This window comes from Scylla paramamosain, chromosome 3 (genome assembly GCF_035594125.1).
Source record: "Scylla paramamosain isolate STU-SP2022 chromosome 3, ASM3559412v1, whole genome shotgun sequence".
In the NCBI taxonomy this organism is placed as follows: Eukaryota; Metazoa; Arthropoda; class Malacostraca; order Decapoda; family Portunidae; genus Scylla; species Scylla paramamosain.
Genome location: NC_087153.1, coordinates 11217705 through 11244077, shown reverse-complemented (window position 1 = coordinate 11244077; position 26373 = coordinate 11217705). Strand labels below are relative to the sequence as shown.

The 26373-nt window shown below is 35.2% G+C and overlaps 3 protein-coding genes across 13 annotated transcripts in view; 2 read left to right on the top strand and 1 right to left on the bottom strand.

The window, feature by feature from the left end:
* Nucleotides 1-12986, top strand: part of LOC135090250 (uncharacterized) — a 135278-nt gene extending 122292 nt beyond the window's left edge. For 5 of the 10 annotated variants that reach the window (XM_063986849.1, XM_063986867.1, XM_063986876.1 and 2 more), the window contains 11 exons: nucleotides 111-260; nucleotides 1565-1768; nucleotides 2142-2363; nucleotides 3068-3259; nucleotides 4599-4746; nucleotides 5124-5331; nucleotides 5746-5896; nucleotides 6264-6533; nucleotides 7020-7196; nucleotides 7457-7715; nucleotides 11023-12986. In XM_063986849.1, coding sequence (XP_063842919.1) covers nucleotides 111-260; nucleotides 1565-1768; nucleotides 2142-2363; nucleotides 3068-3259; nucleotides 4599-4746; nucleotides 5124-5331; nucleotides 5746-5896; nucleotides 6264-6533; nucleotides 7020-7196; nucleotides 7457-7715; nucleotides 11023-11129 — 2088 coding nt within the window. In that variant the 3' untranslated portion in view covers nucleotides 11130-12986. Of the gene's footprint in view, nucleotides 1-110; nucleotides 261-1564; nucleotides 1769-2141; nucleotides 2364-3067; nucleotides 3260-4598; nucleotides 4747-5123; nucleotides 5332-5745; nucleotides 5897-6263; nucleotides 6534-7019; nucleotides 7197-7456; nucleotides 7716-10158; nucleotides 10206-11022 lie in introns of all 10 variants that reach the window. The other 5 variants (XM_063986928.1, XM_063986885.1, XM_063986858.1 and 2 more) reach the window with 4 other exon arrangements.
* Nucleotides 12987-16714: 3728 nt separating this feature from the next.
* LOC135090226 (bolA-like protein DDB_G0274169) lies at nucleotides 16715-22891 on the top strand. The gene is made up of 5 exons (XM_063986742.1): nucleotides 16715-16847; nucleotides 18179-18253; nucleotides 18806-18972; nucleotides 19361-19429; nucleotides 19656-22891. The coding sequence occupies exons 1-5, from the start codon at nucleotides 16826-16828 to the stop codon at nucleotides 19734-19736; spliced, it is 414 nt and encodes a 137-aa protein (XP_063842812.1). The 5' UTR covers nucleotides 16715-16825; the 3' UTR covers nucleotides 19737-22891.
* On the bottom strand, nucleotides 21461-26315 carry LOC135090219 (phosphatidylinositol N-acetylglucosaminyltransferase subunit H-like). Of its 2 annotated transcripts, none has more exons than XM_063986721.1 (6): nucleotides 26176-26315; nucleotides 24762-25026; nucleotides 24168-24342; nucleotides 23628-23755; nucleotides 23349-23429; nucleotides 21461-22598 (listed from the first exon to the last, which is right to left on the bottom strand). In XM_063986721.1, the coding sequence occupies exons 2-6, from the start codon at nucleotides 24912-24914 to the stop codon at nucleotides 22515-22517; spliced, it is 621 nt and encodes a 206-aa protein (XP_063842791.1). In that variant the 5' UTR covers nucleotides 24915-25026; nucleotides 26176-26315; the 3' UTR covers nucleotides 21461-22514. The 2 variants fall into 2 exon arrangements, with proteins under 2 accessions (XP_063842791.1, XP_063842801.1); XM_063986731.1 differs by having other exon boundaries at nucleotides 26119-26242.
* Nucleotides 26316-26373: the final 58 nt, after the last annotated feature.

The following is a 26373-nucleotide window of genomic DNA, read 5'->3' as shown; positions in this document are numbered from 1 at the left end:
GCCTTATCCAGAATTATATGCAAAAAGTCATAAACAATATTGAGTTGTATCTTTTTGGCCATCAGTGTAGTTGTCAGGGCCTTGCTAAGTATTTAACTTCTCCACCATAGGAGATGCTGGAGCGTACCCTAGTTAATCTACAGTCCAAGTCTCATGGAGCAAATGAAGGACCTGTAGAGCTTGAGCGCAGAAAGAAACAGAGACGACACTTGGAACATGAGCTATCCAAACTTCGTGCTCACCTTGCTGTATCTGCAAGGGTGAGTTAAGCAAAATAAAATAAATAAATAAATAAAAATAAGAGTATATATATATATATATATATATATATATATATATATATATATATATATATATATATATATATATATATATATATATATATATATATATAAAATACTCACATGCATAAGTTTATATATAATATTTTCTTCTGTTTGAGGAAATCTTAGCTCTCCATGATTTTCGCACTTTCTAATGGAAGCATTAATCTGTATAACATAATAACATAATTAGTTGTTTTTTTGTGCAAAAATTATCCAGCTAAAGCTTCAAATAACATCTCATAAGTTTGCTGATTGTTCACTCAGAGCTTTCCTTTGGAACTGAGAAAAGCTGAATGATCTTTTCTTCCAAAAATTGCACCTTTCCTTGACTTGTTTGATTGTCTGAATATATAAATATTCTGACAGTCAAGCAATGGAAGAAACTTTTGTTAGTTAACGATATAATGGTTAGATATTTTTCCAAAATGAATACATCTATGCAGATTAATGGTAATTTTTCTATGTGAATCCCATGTTTGCATCTATATTCCTTTTCTACTAGATCAGTAGGGTCTACAACATAAATGAAGACATACAGATTATCTCTATTGAGTCGAGAATTTAATTATTGACCTTTAGCCTCAGAGCCAAGCTCTTTTGACTTTTACACTTCCATAGTAATAGCTACAACATAATGAACTGTGTCACATTCTGTGAAATTAAGTAGACATCCTTTTAAATACTTCAGTCATTGTGGCTAACCTGCAGTTGTTGATAAATAAGTAGGTTGAAAGATGGAATCCAAGATGTAATGTTACTGGCACATGTACTATAATTTTTGCACCTTTATTATTATATTATTATTGTATGATTAACTGTTTGATAGATAATGAACATCATTCAGACCACCCATGTGTTGTCAACATAAAATCTTCATAGGGAGTAGCTTAATTTCTTTGCTGAACTAAAGTAGTCTGCACTGATGAGTAGCAATGTAGGTTGCAATTGTAGTCATGCATATCTAACTAAACACAATGTTTTATTTGAGTTATTAATGCATGCGTAAGTTGATGCAGTACTGTAGCTATAGTGTGAATGGATTGACTAATTTTTCATCACTGTTTTGAAGCACAGCTTTGAAAGTGTCCCTTAGGGCAATATATCACTTCACCCACAAAACTATTACCGGAACACCCATTACCTTATTCACATGTCTTATTTTGAAAAATATTTCCAAATTAAGGAGTATCATAACATTAGGTCCTATGAAGTTATAATCTTTTCACCTCCTTGAACAGAAACTTGAAGAAACTGCTGCTGAAAACAGTCGTCTTGAGCATGAAATGATGATGCTGAGACAGAAGATTCAAATAACAATGGCCCGCAACTGTCAGAAAGAAAGTGTTGGCAGCACTGAAACACGCCACATTGAATCTGAAATGATGCGAGTGCAGACACTTCTGGAGGACTTACAGAGACGAAGAATTGAACTGAGTCACCAGGTACGTGACAAACTATGTAAATCAAAGTACTGAGGGATAAAAATTAGCTTTTTTTTTTTAGGGTACCATTTCTTTTATTCATGGTGTTCACAAAACAGCTCTGATGTGCCTGTCCTCCACTGATTGTAGGAATAAAGAGGATAATTGCCAAGTGATTCAACTACTTATTGAGAGCCCAAGTCCAGGGATCCCTTGCTCATGTTGTGTTTCAAGCTGTTGTATCACTTGTGAGTGTCAGATTCATAAATTGAGGTAAGATTAGGTCATTCTTTGTTTTTGTTCTTCATTTTTCAGTTCAGAGGAAGAATTGTCACCAGCTTTTGAAGAAGTGATTTCATAAACTTTACAGAAGTGTATCACAATTTACTTACAGATACAGAAGCTAACATCAGCAAATCCTGGGATAGAGATTCGACCTTCTCCAACTGGCGTGGTTGGCGCAGCTCCCATACCATCCAGGCGGAGATCTCACAGCACCTGGCTGGAGACTGATCTGGATGCCATGACCACCAGAGACAGAGGAATGGACCCTCCAGAAACTGGCAGGCGGAGTAATGCTCCCGTCTATGTTAACGCATCTGGATATGGAGATGAGGTAGGATGGTAGTGCTGTAATTGGAGGTATTATGTTGTAAGCTTCATGGGATAATGCATTTTAATAATGAAACCAATTTGGATGTCAGGTATTAAGTCATTAAGCAGCCCTGGATTTTACAGTTAAAAAGGAGACTAAAGCTTAGTTTGTTGGTATGATCCCATATCCTGCCATATGAAACATAGGTAATCATTACATATAGAAATGAAGAATCCTGTGTTTTGCATGTCAGTGTTACTAATCAGACTCTCTGTCCATTCTTTTCTTCCATCTTTTCAAGTCAATAAGACCTAACTGGTGCAAGTAAAGGACATCCATGGATTGATAATCAGATAAAGATAGATATGACAAGACAGCACAAATGACAGTATATGTAAACTTTTTTTTTTTTTTTTTTTTTTTTTTTTTCTTTTTTCTTTTTTTTTTTACTGAAGGATTGGGATAAAGGAATTGTATTGCGACCAGCAGTTTATTGAGTATGTACATAATGGATATTTATCTGTCTATCTGTCCATGTGTGACACCCGATCTTGAGAAGTCCCCCCTAGTTGTACCTATGACAGAAGTCTCTCTACTTATTTCTGGCCTTGTATTGCTAGCCCTCTCTTTGGTGCTAAGGTCACACAGCATGTGCAAGTACATTTATTCGTAACCTGTGTCTGATGAATAAACAATATAACTATAACTAAACCCCAACATTGCAGATCAGTCCCAATGAATATTCAGAAAGTCCTGACTTCAATGATTCTGACTACCCTCCACCACCACCTGCACCTGAGCACATGCGCTCCTATAACCAGCTCCTTGATTATGAAACTCCTTTAATGGATAATTATAACTCAGATCAAATATATCTCCACTCTCAGTCATCTTTGGGAGAAGCAAAACAAAGACAGGTTAGTTGAGATTTGGAATGTAAGTTAAAGGTAATTTCATTTAATTTTCTTCATGATGATGTAAACCTATTGCCAATTCTTTTATTTATCTTATTTTCTAAATCTTAATTATATTATTTCACTAAATTCCTCCCAATCTACCTAATATTAACATTATTTTAACCCCCAATTGGTTACCTTAATTTATTTAGTTACTAGTAGTATAGAAATTAGTGTTTTTTATTAAATAAATTCCAAATCATCATAGAAAACATTATATAACAATCAAGGATCATGCTGGCCTCCTCTAGTTCCATATGAGTATTTATGGTGCCACAGTGGTGCTAGATGTACTCCATCATCTAATGCTGTAGCTAAATTAATCCCTCATTCTGGTCTCACCGGACCTCTGTTCCACTGAGGCAGAAAGAGATAAATGAGGAGGGAGAGAAAAGAACTGCAAAAGGGACTTGCTGACACTCCTCTGGTCTCTCTCTCTCTCTCTCTCTCTCTCTCTCTCTCTCTCTCTCTCTCTCTCTCTCTCTCTCTCTCTCTCTCTCTCTCTCTCTCTCTCTCTCTCTCTCTCTCTCTCTCTCTCTCTCTCTCTCTCTCTCTCTCTCTCTCTCTCTCTCTCTCTCTCTCTCTCTCTCTCTCTCTCTCTCCTCTCTCTCTCTCTCTCTCTCTCTCTCTCTCTCTCTCTCTCTCTCTCTCTCTCTCTCTCTCTCTCTCTCTCTCTCTCTCTCATTTGAATTACATTAAATCTTAAAGAAAATATATTGCCTATCTATTTACTTCCCCATTGCATATCACCAGAGTATTCATTCCCCTAAATCTACTTCACAAATATTACTCTCTCCTTTCCATTCATTATCCTCCACAGTCCACACTTCATGCCATCTTTGCCTATGCATGGACAGCCCACTTGATGTGTTGTGTTTACTAAGACTAAACACTCGTGTAACATCTGACAACATCTTGGTCACTGACATCACCTACAGTGGGAACTTGGCTCAGTCTTGGCTCTGACATGATACATACTTACAGTTATGATTGTGACTTACAGAATTTGCACCTGATTAAAAAAAATGACTTTTATAAACTCCTTCCCTACCCTTCTGCTTATTATTTTGAGCTTCTTCTCCTTAAAATCCCCTGAAACTGTGTATTTTGTTACTTAGAGCTTAAGTTTGACAGAAGAGTTTTTCCATCTCCCTTAAACTCCTAATATGTATTATAAGCTTACAGGTATTTACATATAGCCAGTAAGTCATGAAACACTGAATATATCAAATTGTGAACAAATGTATTTCTTATGGGAATGCTTAGTAACTTTTGGAAACTTCTATTACAATTTCTGCAGATGTTTTTAAATGGGGACAGCTCAATGAGACCCATGATGACACTGGACCGTGATGCTGCTGATAACAAGCCAGATGGAGAAGAGCAACAGCATCCAACAAATCACATGGATATTAATGATGCTGATGACAGAATGAAGAGATATTATGGTAGGTTGTTCTGCAGGACTTGTGTCTAGGAGTATGGTTGTTGGCAAACTTGAGGCCCTCCTTAATGGCAAACAGTTCTGCCATAAGTACAGAGGCAATGGCTGTCAACCTCCAGGCAGTACCAATGAACAGTGTTTAAGCTTAAGGTTGAAGCTTAAGGTTCTATATCCAATATTTTATGATTACATACAAGTCTTTTTTATCATTGCACAAGACACAGCATATATAATTATTCTTGATTTACTGTGGTAAGTTGAACTTTGATTCTCTAAGTTTTTTGAAAATTCAGCCAAAATCTGAGAAAATATTTTACATAATTTAGAATATTTCTGTGGCAATCACAACATATTTTTGTGAAATCTGTAATTCATTTTCAGGAATTCTTCCCAAAGAAAAACCTTTAGAAATCAAAACAGTAAGGATAGTCAAGAGGGAATCGACAGAGAGAAGGAAAGATCGCACAACAGGAAAGCGTGTAACAATTGGGGACTCCAGCCTGACTCACCTGTTGGAAGACGATGTGGAGAGTGATGGCTTCTCAGATATGGAAAATGAGGCTCCTCCCATGCCCTCATTTGCATCCAGGTATTGTAAAACTGACAGTATGCTAGTAATACAAGTTAGAAAGAATATGAAATATAATGAATTGTGCATGTCTATACATGGTTTCAGTAGGTACTTTTTTACTTAAAGATATATAGATGCTTTTTGTCAAAGGTTGATCTCCCTTCCTTTATGCAGTATAGTGATTGTGATGATGCCTAAACACTTAATTTCATTAGGATGTCAGTTAATGACTGTTTTGTTACCTTTTACATATAGCTCTCCCAATTCTGAATGGCTTATACTGGAAAAGGAATTGTTCCAGTGTGTATGAAGGATTATCACTGACAGTGCCATTAAATTTGACCTCACATTTAGAAAAATAGCTGGGAACAAATCGAGTGATGAGTAATTTCCAGCTTGAAAGAAGGTATTCATCAACAAACACTCTTTCAGGTCTGCCTCTCTTCCTCGTAACTATGGCCGTAATGGTCCAGGGGAGAAAGTCAGCATGATGGCAGCCATGATGAGGACCAGTGTAGGAAATGCTGGAACTATGACTCGTCCAAGCAATCTCGCACTGAGGAAAACAAACTGGAAATCTAAAGTAAGTTTTAGTTCCTTTCCAGCTGTTACATTTTTTTAGTTGATATTGCAAAGCCCAGCAGGTTTATGCATGTTGATTTATTTGACAAAATTATGCACTGTATTCTTTCTCAGTTTCTCCTTTTATTAGTGTTGATGTTATTGTTTTCATTATAGTGTCCTTTTGTTGCTGTTTTCATTTAAAATTTTTATTATCATTATTATTATTATTTTTGCTTTTACTTCCACTATTACTACTTCTACTACCACCGCTACTCTTGTTATTATTTTTAATATAATTTTTACTATTGGTACTATAATATTTTTTTTACTATTAGTTTGAAGTACTAGTAATGCATGGCTTTTTTTTATTTTACTTAATCCTGTAGAATGAGAACCCCAAAGACCGACCATTAAGTGCACATGAACAACTCTTTGGTTTCTCTCGTGAATCTGAGCCAACACCCCCAGCCTCCCCTTCCAAGTCAGACCCACCCTCCCTTGTATTCAAAAGTGCTGCTGCCAAAGAAATTATGAAGGAAATGGCCTCTGAAGCTGAAAAGCATCGCCGAGCAGTTCCAAAAGAGAAAAGAAGACACTTTACTATCTCCAGTAGTCATCCCTTAACTCTAGAGACAAGGGATACAGGTGCTCAGGAGGTAATGTAATTGTAACATGTCTCTTATAGTATGCTAAGTTTCCGTATTGTTGTACATGCAAACTAAACAAAAATGTATATTGTTAGTAATTAGTAATTTTTAATTTTTTTTTTTTTTTTTTTTTTTTTACATCTACATTTTAATGAGTAGGATGTGTGATTTCAACTTTTCTCATTCTTGTGTCATTGATTTAATTTAAATAGGATTAAAAGTATTTTATCTTAGTTTTAGGAAAAATAAATGGGTTACCTTTGGGGTTCCAACCCTAATTTTCTCTAAAGCAGGCTCCTTGTGACTCCACACACTTACTCAAGCTGCCCTTACATTACTTGAAATATTCTTTGATGTCCTGCCTTCAAATGGCAGGGAGCCTAGCAAACTTTTAGTTTACTTACATCTCTTATGTTGGATTATTTTCACATCCACTAATCTAAAGACATTGAATTCTAAAATTTGTTATTTGACACACTTTTGAATTATTTCTAGGGTGCCAGATCTCGAGATGACTGTGACATGGAGTGTGCCTTAAGACCACGTAATCATCCTGATGTTGTCAAGTCAACTTTAAGTACAAGAGATCTCCGCTTTAATGAATCTACAATCGACAACATTCTTGGTGCTCCAAATAAGATTTATATTCCTGAGAGATATATGCCAGATGAAGTGAGTATTTTATAATTATCATCACCTTAACACACTTATTTACTACTCTTATTACTTAGATTAATTAAAACTTATAAGGTATATCTTGAGATTAATGAAAACTTACAAGCTGTATCTTTTCATACCAAAATTTAAATGAAATTGTAGTCAGTGTCTCTTGAAAGATCTATTTATGTTTTATTGTTGCAAGTGCTAGCTGATACTGTACTGACTCCCAGCTCTATACATGCAAGCCTACAAGATTACATTTCTCCAAATAGGATGATGAGAAAGAGCCTACTGAAGAAGAGCGGGTACAGAGAGAACAGAAGGCTGAGTCCATTCGGAAAATGTTATCAGAGACCCAAACCACAGTGACAAAAGGTGAAGCAGAGGAAAGTTCATCCAAGCATGAGGGTGTTGCCAGCTCCACTGCACTGAAAGCCAAAGTTGCAGCAGAGAAGAAGGAGCGAGAACATCTTCTTGCTCTGAACCAGATCCTTGCACGCCAGGTCATGGAGAAGAGCCGAGTAGTAGCAGGTATGGAGTAGATCTGAAGACATGCCAGATCCCCTAAATGCATGGTTAGTGAAATAATTTTAAATTATTGTTGAATGATTTTCACAGTTATTAAATTACTATTATAATTATTTTAAAGTTGTCTAGCTAATCACATCTTCAGCATATGTTTGAAATGTAATATTATTTTTATTGCTTTCTGTTTTCAGAAATATGACTCAGTTATTTTATCACAAATTTTATAGGGATGACATGGGGGGAGTAATGCAATCTAGATTGATGTATTGTTGTAGTGACAAAGTAATTCTAAATATTATTATGCATTTATTGGAGAATGTAGGTTTAAAAAGAATTATGACTAGAATAACTTTCCAACATTACATATGTATTTAATGAAAATTAATATGAAAATTACTATGAGATGTTTTTGATACATCAAGTTTCCTTATTTATCTTCAGAAGACTCATCCGCATGCAAAAGATTCAAAGATATATGAATATAACATGAAAGAAAAAAAATCATTTTAAAATAGAAAATTCAAATACATTATTTTGTGCACAAGGGATAATCCACTTAAGTTTTCATTTACAAATACTGTGAAGGTAAGTTTTCCACCAGTGGCAGTTTATAATTTTCTATACCTCATTTTTAGACCATCTTGGTAAAATCATCAGTTTGAGCAATTTTGAGTGGGCATATTGAAATTAAAATAGGAGAGAGAGAGCTGTGAAAGGTTATAAAGTACCTGACATGAAAGCCGTGTGAAATTGTGTAGACTGGCAGTATCAGGATGAGTGCTTCTGAAACCTCAACTGTGGTGTATTTCTGATTTTATAAGTGTTTACCAGGAAATTCATTAAAATATCATAAAATAAACACTAGAATTTTCTTTTCTCTGATAGGAAATCATCACATTAAGCCATGAAGATTGCTTGATCATTATAACTGAATTCATTAAACCTGATAAACCCTGATCACCATGTCTGGACTGGAATGTTTTATCTTCCACAGTTTCTTTTATTATTTTAATTAATCTTTGTGAAAATGTGTTTGCATGTTTTTGATTCAGTTGTAACTAATTGTTAAAAGTTTATGTTCCATATTAGATAGTTTCTGTTCTTATGTTGCATATATCAGCTCTCGTCATGCTTTTGACAGCATTAACAGTCTCAAAAAGTTCAGTTGAATGAATTTTAAGACATAAAATATAATTATTATTTATTATTTGCTTGGCATGTAATGTGATATATCCACTGTACTTCATTATACTGCTTACAGAATTCACATATTTTTTTGCATTGTGGCTGAAGCATGTTGTCTATTCTTTTCAACATGTCAAGCAAATAAATAAATAAATAAATATATATATATATATATATATATATATATATATATATATATATATATATATATATATATATATATATATATATATATATATATATATATATATACACACACACACACTATATGCATGATTTATTTGTTTTGTGCCCTTTCACTCCAAAGGTACCAAGTGAAGACTGTTGTTTCAGTGTGTTTCAGTTGATGTACTTCCATTATTTAATGCACTATTCTATTTTTCACTGCATCCGAAATAGGATCTGTTAGTAAGTTCAACTCATATAATCAAATCCTCTTGCAAGTACCAGTGGCTGCCTATGCTTTTATCACATTTAATTTTAACTACACATGCTTCTTTATGAAAACACATAAGAGTAACCCATATTTGCCAATGATGATACACACCAAGTATCATGTATAGTAATTATCCACACATTTTGGTTTTTCATGACTTAATGACCATAAGAAAGTTTGTTCAAGGTTTAATTGCAGTAGTGAATGATATATATTGATTAGATGAAAATCACTCTCCTTTTTATTCTGTATCTAGTGTATTGAAGTGCCATTTGCTCTGAACTTTTAACAAAATGAGTGGTTAGTGTCTATGCAACTAGCTGATTAAATCATAATTCAGTAACAATACCACTGCCTTAGCAAACCAGCAGAAGGTAGCACTCAAAACAGTACAGTAGAAACAGTAGATTAAGGTGTATCCTTCTTCAAAATGTTAGACTTATCATAACCATTGACAGGAAGCTGATTCACTTGTCATTGTATGTTTACCATCAGTGACTTTTAGATGATTTATACTTTATACTTGATCAGTACTTAATCAAGCATTTTCTTATTTTTATTTTATTCTATTGATCTGAAATATACAACAGAACACATCTCAAATACTTTTATGTCAATTCTAATGTGCTGTGACACTTGTCTGCAAGAGCTTTTGATTATTTTGAAATTAATCAAGTAAGAATGTAATGATATAAAGTGATGCCTTTCTCAGAACTAGAGATAAGATGTACCCCAGCCAGTCTCACTTGCATGGTAGCTTTGAGTTTGAAAGTATGCCAGTTAGTAGTTGCATGTTGAATGTGTTTTGTTTTCCCCCCTTTTCAGCACACACCACAGTGGAGCCTCACCTGTAGCTGACCATGTAGCATCAGGTGGGTTCAGTTGCCAATGCAGCTTGCTTGGGTCAGAGCCCAAGCTAATGCTTTGTTACATCCCCTTATTTTCATTAATCTTTTGTCCTTTATTTGCTATATTAATACCAATTTGGTACTTTTTTTGTGTACCAGTCATTAATCCAAACTACCTGATTGATGTTGTCAAGTAAGAAAGTTAATGGAATGCTCTTATAGCCTAAAAGTTCTATTTGTTGCATACGTCTCTTGTTCCCTATTTATAGTTTCCTGTGATGTTTAATACCCATATATCCATTTCTTCCTGTTTACCATATGCTATACCATGTTTCACTTATATGCACATCTTGAATATGAACAATAATGATAGCATTGACAAAAGTGAAATCTACACTATTTGACTTATCTGCCAGTCACAGTTTTGTATTTGGCAGAGGGAGGCTATTCTTGAGCCCATGTACCTATTACTGTGTTCTGTAGGAAGTAGCAGTATCAGTGGTCACTTGCCAGTTGGAGTATAGGATGGCTAAGGAAGCCAGGCACACTGCTCGTGTAGGGCTGCTAGAAAAGAATTTCACAAGTCTTGACTTGTACATCAGGAATAAAACATTTACAAAGTAAACAAAATGAGTGTTTGGGGAAAATGATGAGACTTTTGGACATGGTATGATAAGACAGACAATAAATGGTTTGAATTTATGTATATAAATATTAATATTCTTTTAGTACAATTTGACATATATGCAGTCCACAGTACTAGTTTTCATTAAGTATAATAAATAGAATATTCTTATGGGTGCTCAATAAATATTAAGATGCATCTGGTGTTTGCTTGCAGTTCGAGCTCTTACTATGTTGACCAAGCAACCAAGTTCTTCCGATGATGACCTCTCACCCATGCAACCACTCCCTCTTGTGCAGCAACGGGAAAACTACCTCGTCTAGAGAACCAAGGAATAATCTCTGTATGATAGGTTGGAAATGCCTTTACTTCAATATTTAGAAACTTACCTAGTCTAGCATCATGTTGTTTATGACCAAATAAAGTAATTGTGGAAGATTGTCATTTATAAAAATTGTTACATCCAATGATAAATGTTTTGTGTTTGTATGCACATCAGTTTGTTTTGGAGTGGAACTCTGGAAAATGTTCCAGGTAGACTGGAAATCACATCATACATACAGCAAAGTAATCATACCTCAGAAATCAAAAGATAATCAAACATGAAAAAAGCTTTGTAGGCAAACACTCTTGTCTTGAATTTGAAAAAAGAACAAAAAGATTGCATAATGTAAGAATCAGTAAGATTACGTAATTCCAAATACCCAGTACATACATTTTTGTGTGTTAGCATAATGAAAATATCAGCAGCATATAAAAGATTTTACCTTATAATTTACCATCAGCTTTTTATTTGAACATAGTTGAAAGTGTTTACTAAAGAAATGTAAATAGGAATTATTGCAACAAACAAAAAAAGTTGAAAAAATTATATGAAATACGTACATGTGCTTATTGTTATTAATGAGCATGTTGTCGACTGTTTTCAGTTCTCATTAAAAAGATTCATGTAAGTTACAATGCATAACACATACAGAAATCTGCCTTACAAGTCACTACGCAGAAGTATGCCAAGTGTGAGAGATGGATACAGAGCAGCCTCCTCATCAGCTCCTCAGAATGTTTTGGTCATACTCAAGATGCTCACACACACAACGTCTCTATCGTGAAATCAAATGCAGTTGTTATAGATCAGTGTATCATACTTAAATCTTTCTGTAATATATTTGCTCAGCTGCTCTTCCAAATGGAGATAGTATTTTTTACATACTTTTATCCTAAATTTAATGAGTTCTACATACATATTGTTATATAAATAATTAGCAAGATACTGAAGTGAAGCCAATCCCTATTTCAGTATTAAAGCTGACATTCAACATAATACTGAATGTCCACACACTTGAGCTTCCAATGTTGTATTGAAGGTGTTCCAGTATCTCCAGTTTTATGGTGATTGTTGAGGATTTTTACCAATGAGCTACTTTGTCTTGATCTATGAATCCAGTCTCGGTGCCACATTAACTGGAGCTGGTTTGTCAGTTATGTAGGATCTACTTGTATTGTTATACTATGTATTTTGTATGTATTTTTAGGTACTATCATTTTGTAGTTTTTGTTGCAAGAGAGAATGTTGTCTAACGGTTGCTATTTTTCTATATATTTACGTAAGAAGTCACCCACAGCTTGGATACGCCACTACGGCAGCTTTTGTGTAGGTACTGTGATTTTTGTATCCTAATGACTGACAGCCGGCTGCAATATATGACGTAGTGTAAATATTTTATATTCTATTACTAGGTAGATTTTTTTATTGAAGGTATCTCTTGCATTTTTTATATTTTGCCTTGAAGTATTATATGTATATTATTTTTTACTTAAAGGCCTAAAAATTGAAACTAGCTTTAAAACTACATTTATTGTTACTCAATACACAAATTGAGTTCTTTCAGACATATCTAAGCAATAATGTTCTGTACGATTTCTTCTCAACATTACCAAGTATTGATATCAGTGTGGTGAGACTGACAAAGAAAATTTTATCTATTAAGATTTTATATGCCTTCAGTAATTATGTAAGAAATATGAGAAAGACTGTGCTGTTGGTTATAAATATCAATGTATATTTTAACTGCTCCTGAACTTGTGTATTTTTTACAAAAAGCTATTGCCATATATTGCCAGTACTATTTTTTGAAAATTGTGCAAAAGATTGTATTGTGCAATAAAACCTGATTGATTGATTATTTTTTTGATTTCACAATTTTTTTGTATAGATTTGGTATAATCTTCTCACTCTTAGGTATTTCATCATAATAAATTTTTATGAGTTCTCTTTCACCATCCAAGCATTGTGGAGGTTCTAAATATAATACTTTTATTATATTTAGGCCAAGGCCAAGGATGACAAAAATTATGAACAAAAAAGACCCAGTTCCCCTACAGTTGTCAGATAGAATGGTATAAAAATGGAAGATAAGTTTCTTGAGACCTCCCTCTTGAAAGAGTCCAATTCATAGGAAGGAGGAAATACAGCAGCAGGCAAGGAGTTCCAGAGTTTACCAGAGAAAGGGATGAATGATTGAGAATACTGGTTAACTCTTGCATTAGAGAGGTGGATAGAATAGGGATGTGAGAAGGGAGAAAGTCTTGTGAAGCAAGGCCACAGGAGGAGGGGAGGTAGGCAGTTAGTGTGAAAATAGTGGTAGAAGATAGCAAGAGATGCAACACTACAGTGATGAGAAAGAGGTTGAAGAGAGTCAGTTAGAGGAGTTGGTAAGACGAAAAGCTTTTGATACCACCCTGTCCAAAATAGTGGTATGAGTGGAACCTCCCCTCTGCCAAACATGTGAAGCATACTCCATACATGGATGGATAAGGCCCCTATACAGAGTTAGCAGCTAGGGAGTGAGAAAACTGACTGGAACACTTAACATCATAGAAGCTGTTTTAGCTAGAGGTGTGAAGTTTCCAGTTTACGAGTAGATTATAAATAAAGGACAGACCAAGGATGTTCAGTATAGAAAAGAGGAACAGTTGAATGTCATTGAAGAAGAGGGGATAGTTATTCAGAAGGTTGTGTCAATTTGATAGATGGAGGAATCGAGTTTTGAGGCATTAAACAATACTAAGTTTGCTCTGCTGCAGTCAGAAAATTTAGAGATATCCAAAGTCAGGCGTTCTGTAGCTTCTCTGCATAAACTGTTTACTTCTTACGAAAAGACGTGGAAAAGTGCAGGGTGGTATCATCACCGTAGGAGTGGATAGAACAAGAAGTTTGGTTTAGAAGATCATTGAATGATAGGAAAAGAGTGGGTGACAGGGTAGAATTCTGAGGAGTACCACTCAATAGATTTAGGAAAACAGTGACTGTCTACCACAGCAGCAATACAATGGTCAGAAAGGAAACTTAAAATGAAGTTACAGAGGAAAGGATAGAAGCCATAGGAGGGTAGTTTGGAAATCAAAGCTTTGTGCTAGACTCTATCAAAAGCTTTTGATATGCCACCAAACTCTCTAAAAGTGGATGACCAAGACTTAGTAAGGAAGGCCAGATCACCAGTACAGTGGCCTTGACAGAACCCATACTGGCAATCAGATAGAAGGTTGTGAAGTGATAGATGTTTAAGAATCTTCCTGTTGAGGATAGATTCAAAAACTTTAGAAAGATAGGAGATTAAAGCAATAGGATTATAGTTTGAGGGACTAGAATGGTCACCCTTTTTAGAAACAGGTTGAATATAGGCAAACTTCCAGCATGAAGAAAAGGTAGATGTTGACAGACAGAGCTGAAAGAGTTTAACTAGACCAGGTGCAAGCATGGAGCCACAGTTTCATAGAACAATAGGAGAGACCCCATCAGGTCCATAAGCCTTCTAAAGGCTTAGGCCAGTGATGGCATGGAAAACATCAATGTGAAGGATGTTAATGGGTAGCATGAAGTAGTCAGAGGGTGGAGGAGAAACAACTCCTGAATTCTCCAAGGTAGAATTTTTAGCAAAGGTTTGAGTGAAGAGTTCAGCTTTAGAAATAGATGAGATAGCAATGCTGCCATCAGGTTGAAATAAAGGAGGGAAAGATGAAGAACCAAAGTTATTGAAAATGTTTTTGGCTAGGTGCCAGAAGACACAAAGAGAGTTAAATCTTGAAAGATTTTGACACTTTCTATTAATGAAGGAGTTTTTGGTTAGTTGGAGAACAGACTTGGCATAATTCTGGGCAGAAATATAAAGCTCATGAGATTCAGGTGATGGAAAGTTCAAGTACCTTTTGTGGGCCACCTCTCTATCATATATAGCATGATAAAAGGCTGTTAAACCAAGGTTTGGAAGTTTTAGGTCGAGAGAAAGAGTGAAGAATGTAGACCTTCATGCCAGACACTGTCACCTCTATTATGCGTTCAGCACACAGAAACAGGTCTCTGACATGGAAACAGTAGTCATTCCAAGGAAAATCAGCATAATACCTCCTCAGGTCCTCCTAATTAGCAGACACAGAACATCAGAGGCACCTCTGCTTTGGATGATCCTGAGGAGGGATTGGAGCAATAGGACAAGATACAGATATGAGATTGTGATTGGAGGAGCCCAAGAGAGAGGGTAGGGTAACAGCATAAGCAGAAGGATTAGAGGTTAGTAAAAGGTCAAGAATGTTGGGCATATCTCCAAGATGATCAGGAATATGAGTAGGATGTTGTCAGTTACTGTAGGTCATGGAAGATAGCAAAGTTAAAGGTTAGTTCACCAGGATAGTCAGTGAAGGGAGAGAAAAGCCAAAGCTGGTGATAATTATTGAGGTCTCCAAGAATGAAGGGAAGAGCGTCAGGATGTGCTCCACTTTGGAAGTTAAGTAGTCAGAGAATTTCTTATAGTCAGAGGAGTTAGGTGAGAGGTATATAGCACATGTATATTTAGTTTGAGAGTGACTCTGTGGTTGTAGCTAGATGGTGGAAAACTCAGAATATTCAAGAACGTGGGCACGAGAGCAGGTTGTCATTGCGCACTTAGACGCAACATCTAGCTTTGGATTGAAAATGAGGATAGATAAAGTAGGAGGGAACAGAAAAGGGGCTACTGTCAGTTGCCTCAGAACGCTGTGTTTCAGTGAGGAAAAGATGAGTTTTCAATACAGATTGAAAATAAGATCTAAGACTGAGAATGTTGCATAAGTCAATGAAGAAAAAGTTGAGGGGGGGGTTGGTGTCAAGACACTTAGGATCGATACCAGAATTTTTATTTTATTTTATTTATTTATTTATTTATTTTATTTATTTATTTATTTTTTTTTTTTTTTGTCACTGGCCATGGGAAACAAAAGAAAAAAAGGGGGCGGGGGGAAATCCCACCGAAGTGCCAGTCCCAAAAGAGATGTCAAAAGAATCATTGAAAATTGAAGGATAAGTGTCTTGAAACCTCCCTTTTAAAAGATTTCAAGTCATAGGAAGGAGGAAATATAGAAGCAGGCAAGGAGTTCCAGATGGGAACTCCGAGACTGGTGTAGAAGTCGCCATATTAGAATTTTGAGTAAAGGATGTGTGTGTGTTGTGTGTGTGTGTGTGTGTGTGTGTAATTAGGTGCATGTTGTTTTGTGTGAAGGAAGAGAGTTGTCTTTAGAGAGCAGGCTGTGAATGCTTCCTTGTGTTGTGAGACACACTAAAGGGAAACGTTCAATGAGGTCACAGCTGGGTTAATGATAAAATACATTATTTAACTTAAGTGAACTTTTTAGTACTACAGTTCTGTAATATGAAAATGTTCCATCCTGCTGCACTAACACAAGTGTTTATATAACATAAGTGAAACTTTTAGTATTACAGTTCTGTAATATGAAAATGTTCCATCCTGGTGCACTAACATAATTGTTTCATATTTATTTAATTTTAACTCATTTTATTTTTTGTTTAAATTTATTCACTTTTTGTAACATTTTTTGAAATATTTACATAACCTGCAGGTAAGAATGACATTAGGCACGTGGGCAGTCAGCTGAGCGCCGTGTTGTGTTTGTTTACTTCAAGTCACAGAGTCACGACGGAAAGATCAGGAGGATGCAAGAGGCATAATAATATGCAACACTGACTGACATGACTGCAATATTTGTAAGAAGTAAGGCCTCTGTGTACTCTTCCATGTGTGCTGTGTATGTTGAGTGGTTGTAGTATAGTATAAGTGGATTGAATTTAGTAAGTGATATAGTTCAGCTTATTTCATACACATAATATTTTAGTTAGTATAGGTAATGCTAAGGGTTTAGTGGAAATAACTTCAGCCGACTAATTTCGAGACAGTGGACAAAAATATGGCATTCGTGTCAGTGTGTGGCCCGTGTGGTGCCGAGCTGGTTGGACCCGCGTCTTGGATGTGCGAGTTGCTATAGCTCTGTATATTCCACTCAGACCTCGGATCACGCTGCCTTCCACTCAGACCATGTTGGGCGAGCGAGGACTCTCTCTCTCTCTCTCTCTCTCTCTCTCTCTCTCTCTCTCTCTCTCTCTCTCTCTCTCTCTCTCTCTCTCTCTCTCTCTCTCTCTCTCTCTCTCTCTGTCGTCTGGATATATATATATATATATATATATATATATATATATATATATATATATATATATATATATATATATATATATATATATATATATAGAGAGAGAGAGAGAGAGAGAGAGAGAGAGAGAGAGAGAGAGAGAGAGAAATATCGTCTGGATATATATATATATATATATATATATATATATATATATATATATATATATATATATATATATATATATATATATATATATATATATATATATATATATTGAGAGAGAGAGAGAGAGAGAGAGAGAGAGAGAGAGAGAGAGAGAGAGAGAGAGAGAGAGAGAGAGAGAGTATCCTTGCTCACCAAACATGGTAACACTGCAAAGAAAATGCATAACTGGCAACTCACTCCTGCAGGACATGGGTCCAGCTAGCCTGGCACCACACAGACCACACATCAACACATGTCAAAAATATTTTGGTCTCTTTAAATCATGATTTACACAGTGAAGGGACTAGCTGCAAAATTGGTGAAGTTAACTAATCTAAACTTTATGTAATCTAGCTCTCTGATGGAAACAGTAATGTTATTTCAATATCATCCAATTTTTGTTACATTTTTCATGGTGTAATAAATCTCTAACATAAACAAATTAATTGTAACTCTAAGATACTGTATGTGAAGACATTCTGTAGGTGCATATTGCAGACACCTCCAGCACTGGACTGGTCAGAGATGGTCTGGATAAGGATTAGAGTAAACCTTGACTAATAAGCTTTAGGTCACTCTACTAATAATGTAAGTCTGTCAGCGTCATCTCAGGGCCAACCATCTAAGTGTCCAAAGAAGGAGTTGCAATAGGATTGCCCAATTCATGTATACTAATCTACTTATTTATCAATTTGTTTGTTTTTTTCTTCAGAACCAGTGCAACAGTTGATTTTACCAGCTCTGTATTCTCTTAGAAGTTGTGGTTATCTCCATACAATGGCAAAATGTAAGTACCTATCAGTAATTCTACCTTGATATTCTATTTCCTGTATTTCATAAATGCACAACTAGGTAAATAAATGCACACACACACACACACACACACACACACACACACACACACACACACACACACACACACACACACACACACACACACACACACACACACACACACACACACACACACACACCTAAATTAAACACACACATTTATGCAAGCACAAATGAGGTAAAGTCAGCATAATTGGAATATAGTTATTACTTAAGAGAAATTAAACTGTACTGCCACAAGTATGTTTACTGGCTTCTTGCAGTATCCCATATTTTCTCATGTTCTTATGTTATCTTGGAACTGGTGGAAGTAAAACTGATTGATTTAGTGGAAGTTCAAAGATTTAGTGAAAGTTAGTATTATTTATGGGGAAAAGAACAGACATCAGAAAAAAGTGGCTCAGTGATGTTTGTGAGAAAGGATGTGAAAGTGAAAACTCTTTAAGTGGGCAAATATGGTATAAGTGTTGGAATGTACATGTTTACACATTATTATTTATTTCAGGTGGCCCAGTGGAATCAATAATAAAGAATAAATTGAATGAAGCGCTGCAGCCCTCCCACATGGAAATTGTAAATGAGTCCTTTATGCATAATGTTCCACCAGGATCAGAAACACACTTTAAGATTTTAGTAGTGTCTGAGGCATTTGATGGGTTGCCTCTAATTAAGGTAAATATTGTTCACAGAAATACTCGTATATCTTCGTGAGTGTTTGAAATTAGGAATATTTCAAAGAGAATATTTCATTTTCATATGTTTGAATGGCATAATATCAATGCACTGGGAACCCTGACTCTGTAGTCTGGTGTATCATGGTCCTGTGGGGTCCAAAAATATCCTTGTAATACATAAGACATCAATTAGTGTGAAATAGCTCAGTTAAACCCATGAAGGAGTGGTTTGGTTTCACAATGGAAAACTCTGGAGGTCTTGTATGTTACATCAGAAAAATAAGATATTTGTATATTTTTAAATGTATGTATTTGCTCCTAAATATGTAGGTAAACATATGCATTGTTTTTTATATACATCACATAAAAGCATTTTACCTCTGCAGCGTCATCGACTAGTTAATACCACCCTTGATGAGGAGCTGAAGACTGGAGTTCATGCTCTTTCCATTGTGGTGAGTACAAATTAATAAATAAGAAATAAAATTAAAATCTGTGTTGTGTGTACATTTGGGATATCAATTAATGTCCTGGTAGCAGAATATAAGCTCTCTGAAAGCCTTCTGAAGAGTAAAGTCCCATAAGTAACAAAATGGATGGAGTAGCACTCACTCAGGCATGGAGCTCTGTATTGTGTGTTATTGATGACTTTTTTTTTTTTTTTTTTTTCTCTCATTACAGGCAAAAACACCAACCCAGTGGTCTGAGAATCCACAACAAATGGAGTCCAGCCCTGCATGTCGTGGAGGTTTTGGTAAATAGTTTGAATAATATGCAACAAATTTTTGTATATATTACAGACCAGTTATATCTTTCATGTAAATATTTAAAGTATTTCTGTATTAATGTTGTTAATAATGATTAGTTCAGCACAGAATTTGTTCATATCTGCATGCAGGTGCAAAATGTGTCATATGCTTTCTTAGCTTTCAACAAATAATTGATTAAAATAAAGAACTGATAGGAGATTAAATAGGTAATTTGTGAGGATATAATTGGAGCCAATATTGAATTCTTTACATGATTTATAAAGGAGTAGCTGAGGATAGTATAATAGTATTACTTAGTATATGGGAAGTTTGGTACGATGTTCACAGTCTTTTTACATAATTATATTGATAGATCCTCTGTAATTATATTAGGTGGGTTGTGTCAAGTGCAACATGTTTACAAGTCTTCAGTGGCAGAAACTAGATGTTGACATTTACCAGTTCCTAGCATGTGATAATAGTGTCTTTTCTGCTGGTAACTTTTATCATTCCCATTGGAACAGTCCAGAGGCTTTTTATAAATGGTCAGCATTAAGATTCTCCCCACCAATTGGCAAAGGATTCTTTCAGTTTGGAAAGAAAATTTGTCTTATGTAAATTTTTTTCTTCTTCATTTATTGACTATATATTTTCAATTACATCAAGGCAGGAATGCTTGGTGGCAAATCTTAGACTTCATCAATTGCAGCCATACTTCTATTCCTCACCACTGTCTGTTGTGGTGAAAAACACCATTATGCTGAAGTAACTCAAATTGTCATTTCATCATCCCTAGATATGTTAGACCATTCATAGCAACATCCTCCTCTAGAAATTTTAATTAAGCTACTCTGTAATAAGAGAAGGCAGCCCACACCATCATTGATTATTTCAGTTTTCAAAGTCTATTTTGGGTCATAAAAGCCTTAGTTCCTGGGTTTTCAAATACATCCATTGTTTACCTCACTAATTTTGAATGTTACTTCTCCAGACCATGGAGTGATATCTGTACTCCTTTGTAGATCAGACCACTAAAATTTACCAAAAAATAGTACATAAATTTTTGCTTGGATGCTATAGTTTCCTTGTGGCAAGGCAGAAAGAGAACTCCAGCATCTTACTGATATAATGACACAGTCCTCTCAGACACATTTTCCAGCAAGTGTGGATTACTTTGCTTTACATCTCAGGAACATAATCCTTGCTCTTTACCTTTTAATTACACTCAGTGATGTTTTTTAGCTCTAAAAGGCTTGTGACTTGATTATCTCTTTGAGTGTATCCCATATGACCTTCCAGTGCTCCTTACTTTTCTGAGAAACACCTTGATGGCAGATCCAGTCTTGCAGTGTACAAATATCTCCACAGAGCAATAGGGCTTGTATCCCATGACCTTCCAAAGAATCTCCTTAGAGCAGTTGGGCTTGTATCCCATGACCTCCCAAAGAAAATTAGATACAATGTAGATATCACAACAATCTGGGTGAAAATCCTGAGAAACAGTTACTTACATGTGCTGTCCTACAATGCCTATGGTTCATTATATGAGTGAGTTGCCATGTTACCACTTTATTCAAACCATTTGTTTTTCATTTCATATCATTAACATTTTCATATTTGGGATATAATTCCTCTGTCTTTTCTCTACAGTAATACAAAAATTTATAATTTTTAGCAGTAATTAGATGTTATTAATGGTAAATATAATCACCCACACAGGAATAATTAAAACCTGAATTTCTTGTGGATTTATTTACTTATATAAAATGTATACAACAACAATTTAGAGTAACAAAATACTGGCACATTGTAAAAAGATCATACAGGTGTGGAAGAACAGAATGAACTTTCTTGAAATTTGGAGTTGACATTTTCACATCATCCTGTAGCACCCTGAGGTAGTACTTCATCTGAATTTTGAGGGAAGGAATTATTTATCTGCATGTTGTTGTTATTACTGCATAACATTTATTTGTCATCTGGCATTTTTATTTTTTATTATTATTATTATTTTTTTATGCTTGTGTGGCATCACAGTGTGCCACAAATGAATAGCTACTGAATTACCATATATTATTATTAGGCCTGAAGACTAAGATTCATATTCATAAAATGGATGGTTATTTTGTTATTAGTATTGCACAGATAATGTCATTATTGGTCTTTGATAACCCACCAAACATCAGAAGATAAGGTTTTCTTTGGGTTTCACTTGATGCTGGATGGTTCAGTGTAGCTGTCTATCAGCTGATGAAATTCAAGAATTTTATAGTATAAGAGAAAAAGAAAGAAATAATTATCAGGCTAATTAGAGCACCACTGTCAGGGTGATTATGTACATATATATTATTTTAATAATTTCTTTAATTAATGCTAAAGAGAGAAAAGATAAAAATACAACAAAGGGCACAAAGTTTAAGATATTCTGGCACTGTTAAGTGAGGAAGAAAAATTGACTGGCAGTGTTTGCAAATAATGATGGTACACTAAGACATTCTTGTTTTGGAAAATGTCAACAGGACCAAGGCAGATCCTAATGATAAATGGTCAAATTATGTAGTTTTAAGGAAATTATCAGATTACTGACCTTCATGTTACAGTACAGAATAATTTCTAATAACCAAGTAAGCAAATTTGTCTTTGAAGTTGACCTAGTGTTTTAAAATTCAACACATTAACACTTGAAATTGTATTGAGATCTCAACCCAGAGCAAATCAGATAGTACTTTATGTACAATCATCTATTTGCAGTTTATAGTTTACATATCTAAAATTTTTTCAAAGGACTCCATCATCTAAGACTAAGACTAGGATTCAAGACATCTTGGCAAGCTGAGTAAATGTATTGGAGACATGGCAGACGAGGCCAGGTGTTCTGTGGGAGAAAAACATCTCATTAAAACAACTGAGATATCATATGCTATAACAGCTCAGAACAATCAGACTCATTACTATAACAATAAATTGCCTCACTCCCCTACTGCAATAATTTTGTGCAAAACACTTTTCTTAATCTCATGTATATTTTCATGCCATGATAACACAAACTCTTGTGATCACCAGGTAAAGTGATATGAAAGTTTTATGTACCTTATGGGACCTACAGAAATAAAAAATGGAATGTGTATACCTGGCACTAAGTGATTTTTCAATAAAAATAAAATGCAAGGTATTTTTAATACTTACATACTGCACATTGTGATAATATAAGTTGTTAGACAGGCCAAGTACATTAGAACACATTTTATAACAAATGGAGAAGCAAAAAAAAAAAAAGAAAGAAAATTATATATATATATATATATATATATGAAAATGCTTAATGGTTTAGTTCCCAGAGGCAGTATGCTAACAATATGAGTTTGATCAAGTGTTGACAACGGCATTCTGAATGTGTAGGCTAATGCAACTAGTGAATGATAAATTCTACAGACATACAATATAATATTGGTAAATGTTATAATTATGATATCCATAAATTTTTCAAATCACTGCATTACTAACATGTCATTCACATTATAACATTCACCATCATTTCTTTAGAATAACACACCAGTCAGAATGTCCTAGATTTCAGCATCTACATCATAAACTAAGATTGGCAAAATGCAGAAGAGACACTTACTAAAAATAATGGAATTAATTCTTGGTTTGGCACTGCAGTCTCTTCTTTCACAAGGAGAGCCATGTAAAATAGCACACGTTGCTGAAAACAAAAAGTGTTTATTTAAATATTGATTGAAAAAAAAATGGTTAAAGCAGAAAAAATGGAACATTTAAGTTTTCATGATATATAGAGCATAAATATTAATATGTCAGAAATTAGTCATCATGAAGAAAGTAAGATTTTTTTTTTTTTTTTTTTTTTTTTTTCACTACCATAAAACAAGTTGACTGCACTCACCATGGATATAGTTTCTGCAATTATGATGTCAACTACACTTCCCCATGGAATAAATCGTGTGTGCTGTTTTCCCATGTAGAATGTTGCAGTTGTCTGTATGCCAAGACCTGCAACAACCAGCAGTGTTTCTGGAAAGATGATAAAAAATGAATAGTTAAAATCATACTACAACACATTTTCTGTACTTATAAATGCCTACCATACGTTTCAAATTTCATCACTCCTGTGATTCTTGACATGCTAGGCAACCAGTTCAATTTAAATAATCTGAGTAGCTAATCAGTGAATGGACCTGATCCCAGATTGGTTGGTATAAATATGAATTCCAACAGAGCAGCACTTTGGTTTGTGGCCCACAGCTGCTGCCTACAGATATATGAACTTGCCTTTCAAAGTTAATGGTCATTCCAGTGACTTTATCTATTCATATACAAAGCTAAAAATTCCACATGGGGTAGCCCAGACAAAGCACCACACTCAAAAACACATCAATCATGCCCTTAGCCCCAGAGACCCATGGTGGAAAGGGACTTCACTCACCTGAGACTATTTTTCCATGGATCCTGTACATCAGCGTTGCCAGTTGCATAAGAACAGCAGTGCACAGCCACCCCACATGAAGCGTATGAAACTGTATGACAAATGCCATTACAGTGAGGATGAGTGTGTATCTGATCCATGGCAGGAACTGTATACGTCCACCGCTTACATTGACCTGTTAGGATATGAAAATCAGTAACTACTTTTCTCTAGGTCACCCTATGTGGAATAACCCACCTGGTATGTACATAGATAGACAGTTACTTCTTGAAATTCTGCCAAGCAAATCAGGTTCCAAAAGAGAATTACTATCATATATAAGTATTTTGGAAAAAAGGTTACATAATTTATGTCATGATCATCATCAGCACCAAACTGCATGATAGAGGCCTTCCTAACAGCTGGAGGTAGTATGCATTATTTGGGTGACTGAGGAAGACATTGATGCTGACTGGTTGCAAGACCATGACTCCTCAACATAACATCTTGTACCTATCCTCTGCTACTTAGGTGAAAAGGGACTGCAACAAGAAAGAAGTCCAAATCGTCTCCATCCATCTTTGTTTATACTGCACCCCGGTCATTGCCACTCACCTCAACTGCACGCTTGTTGTTGGAATGTTGCTTTAGTCTCACATCCACAAATATTTCTTCCCCATGAACACTTTTAAAGGTCATGGATGGGTGCCTTTGCCTGGTGGAGTCACATTCAGATCTTCTTTTCTGGTCAGACAAAAAGTTATACATGCATTTAGTTTCAGCTTAGCATGCCTCAGCTTTCAATGAGCATTATCATGTTATTGTCTTGATTATTGATGAGGTAGCTGGACAGGCAGGTGTTGAGCAGGGGCCTTCTTATCTGTAAAAGGTGAACTGTTTTCAGGAAGGTTTCAATCTAATTTCAACATCTTATGAATACATTACAAACTGACCTACTTAATTTAGGGTACAAGGAAAGGAGTTAAAGTCTGTTCCTGGATATGTTAAAGCATTGTGTTAGGTTTGGTATGGTAAACTCATTGGGTATTATTATATAACTGCACCTGTCTCATGGCAAAAAAAAACATTGTTCTTAATGAAGTACTTGGGTCACATATAACAATGGTGTATGTTTTTACTAGCACAAATTGTTTGTTCTTGAGATATTATTTTTTATCAGATTTATCATTCGGGTAGTTTAGGTTTAGTTAGGTTTGGTTAGGTTTAGTTAAGCATATTTTTTTCAGTGTCATGCATGGGGACGAAACTACATTGTTCAGGTAGATTTTGATGTTTTTGGATAAATCTCTGCTTGTTTTTGTTGCAAATCTCTGGTTTACGTGTGTGGGTGGGTAAGGTATAAAAAAATGTTGATTTGCACTGAAAACGATTACTAGATTCATTCAAAACACTTCAAAATCTACCAGAAAATGAAGTTTCGTCCAAAATTGTTAGACGGGTACACTTATATAAGTTTACCACCCATTGTTCCTATGTTACCAGAGATTGTATGTGGTAACATGAACCTTTGGGATTTCCTTGAGTTATTTATTTTTTCTAATACAAATAATGATTTGGTTGATTTTGAGGACGCTATTGGGACTGATTTCTGCCTTGCTTAAACACATTCCTGGTTTCCCAACGGGTCCCTCAGTTTGATGGCCACAAGGAAAGGTAAAGTTGAAAATGAAAGTACAGTCTGAAACTAATTTTAACATTTAACCTCATAATGTGCTTGTATCTCCTACTTCTGTCATAAATACCAATGTCTATGAAAGTCTGGAAACATAATAACGCTAAATATGTAACCAGGAAAGGAGTCCCGATAATAACTACAGCTGATTATTTTGAAGGAAAACCTCCGATAACTAAGTTAGATATATATGACGTCAACCCACGGCTCTATCACACATCTATAGAATCCTCCTGCATGTGTTGCAGTTAAATGAGACAGCAGGGGAGGAATACTGACCTTCCCCTGGCCTTTGAAGGAAGTATTAGTTAAGAAATAAGGAGTAATAATCCTCACCGCCTCGCCTCCCTGGAGACCTGAATGATTGTTTACACTGGCATGGTGCAATCCCGCTCCGCTGCTGGCACCTGTAATGGCCAACTTGAACCGATACCATCACTGCCATATCCTCTTTTTACCCATTACAATAACTCATTACATACTTAGTTTTGTCATTCAGTCTCTACAGCAGCGTATAAAGTCTATATACTAGTC

Coding starts and splice junctions, on each gene's coding strand:
- LOC135090226 (XM_063986742.1), top strand. CDS start 16,826: ATGACTGCAATATTTGTAAGAA. Junction 16,848..18,178: donor GACTGCAATATTTGTAAGAA/GTAAGGCCTCTG, acceptor TTTTTTCTTCAG/AACCAGTGCAACAGTTGATT. Junction 19,430..19,655: donor TTCATGCTCTTTCCATTGTG/GTGAGTACAAAT, acceptor CTCTCATTACAG/GCAAAAACACCAACCCAGTG.
- LOC135090219 (XM_063986721.1), bottom strand. CDS start 24,914: ATGTATAACTTTTTGTCTGACCAGAAAAGAAGATCTGAATGTGACTCC. Junction 23,430..23,627: donor TTGCAGAAACTATATCCATG/GTGAGTGCAGTC, acceptor TTTTGTTTTCAG/CAACGTGTGCTATTTTACAT. Junction 22,599..23,348: donor AATTAATTCCATTATTTTTA/GTAAGTGTCTCT, acceptor TTTCTCCCACAG/AACACCTGGCCTCGTCTGCC.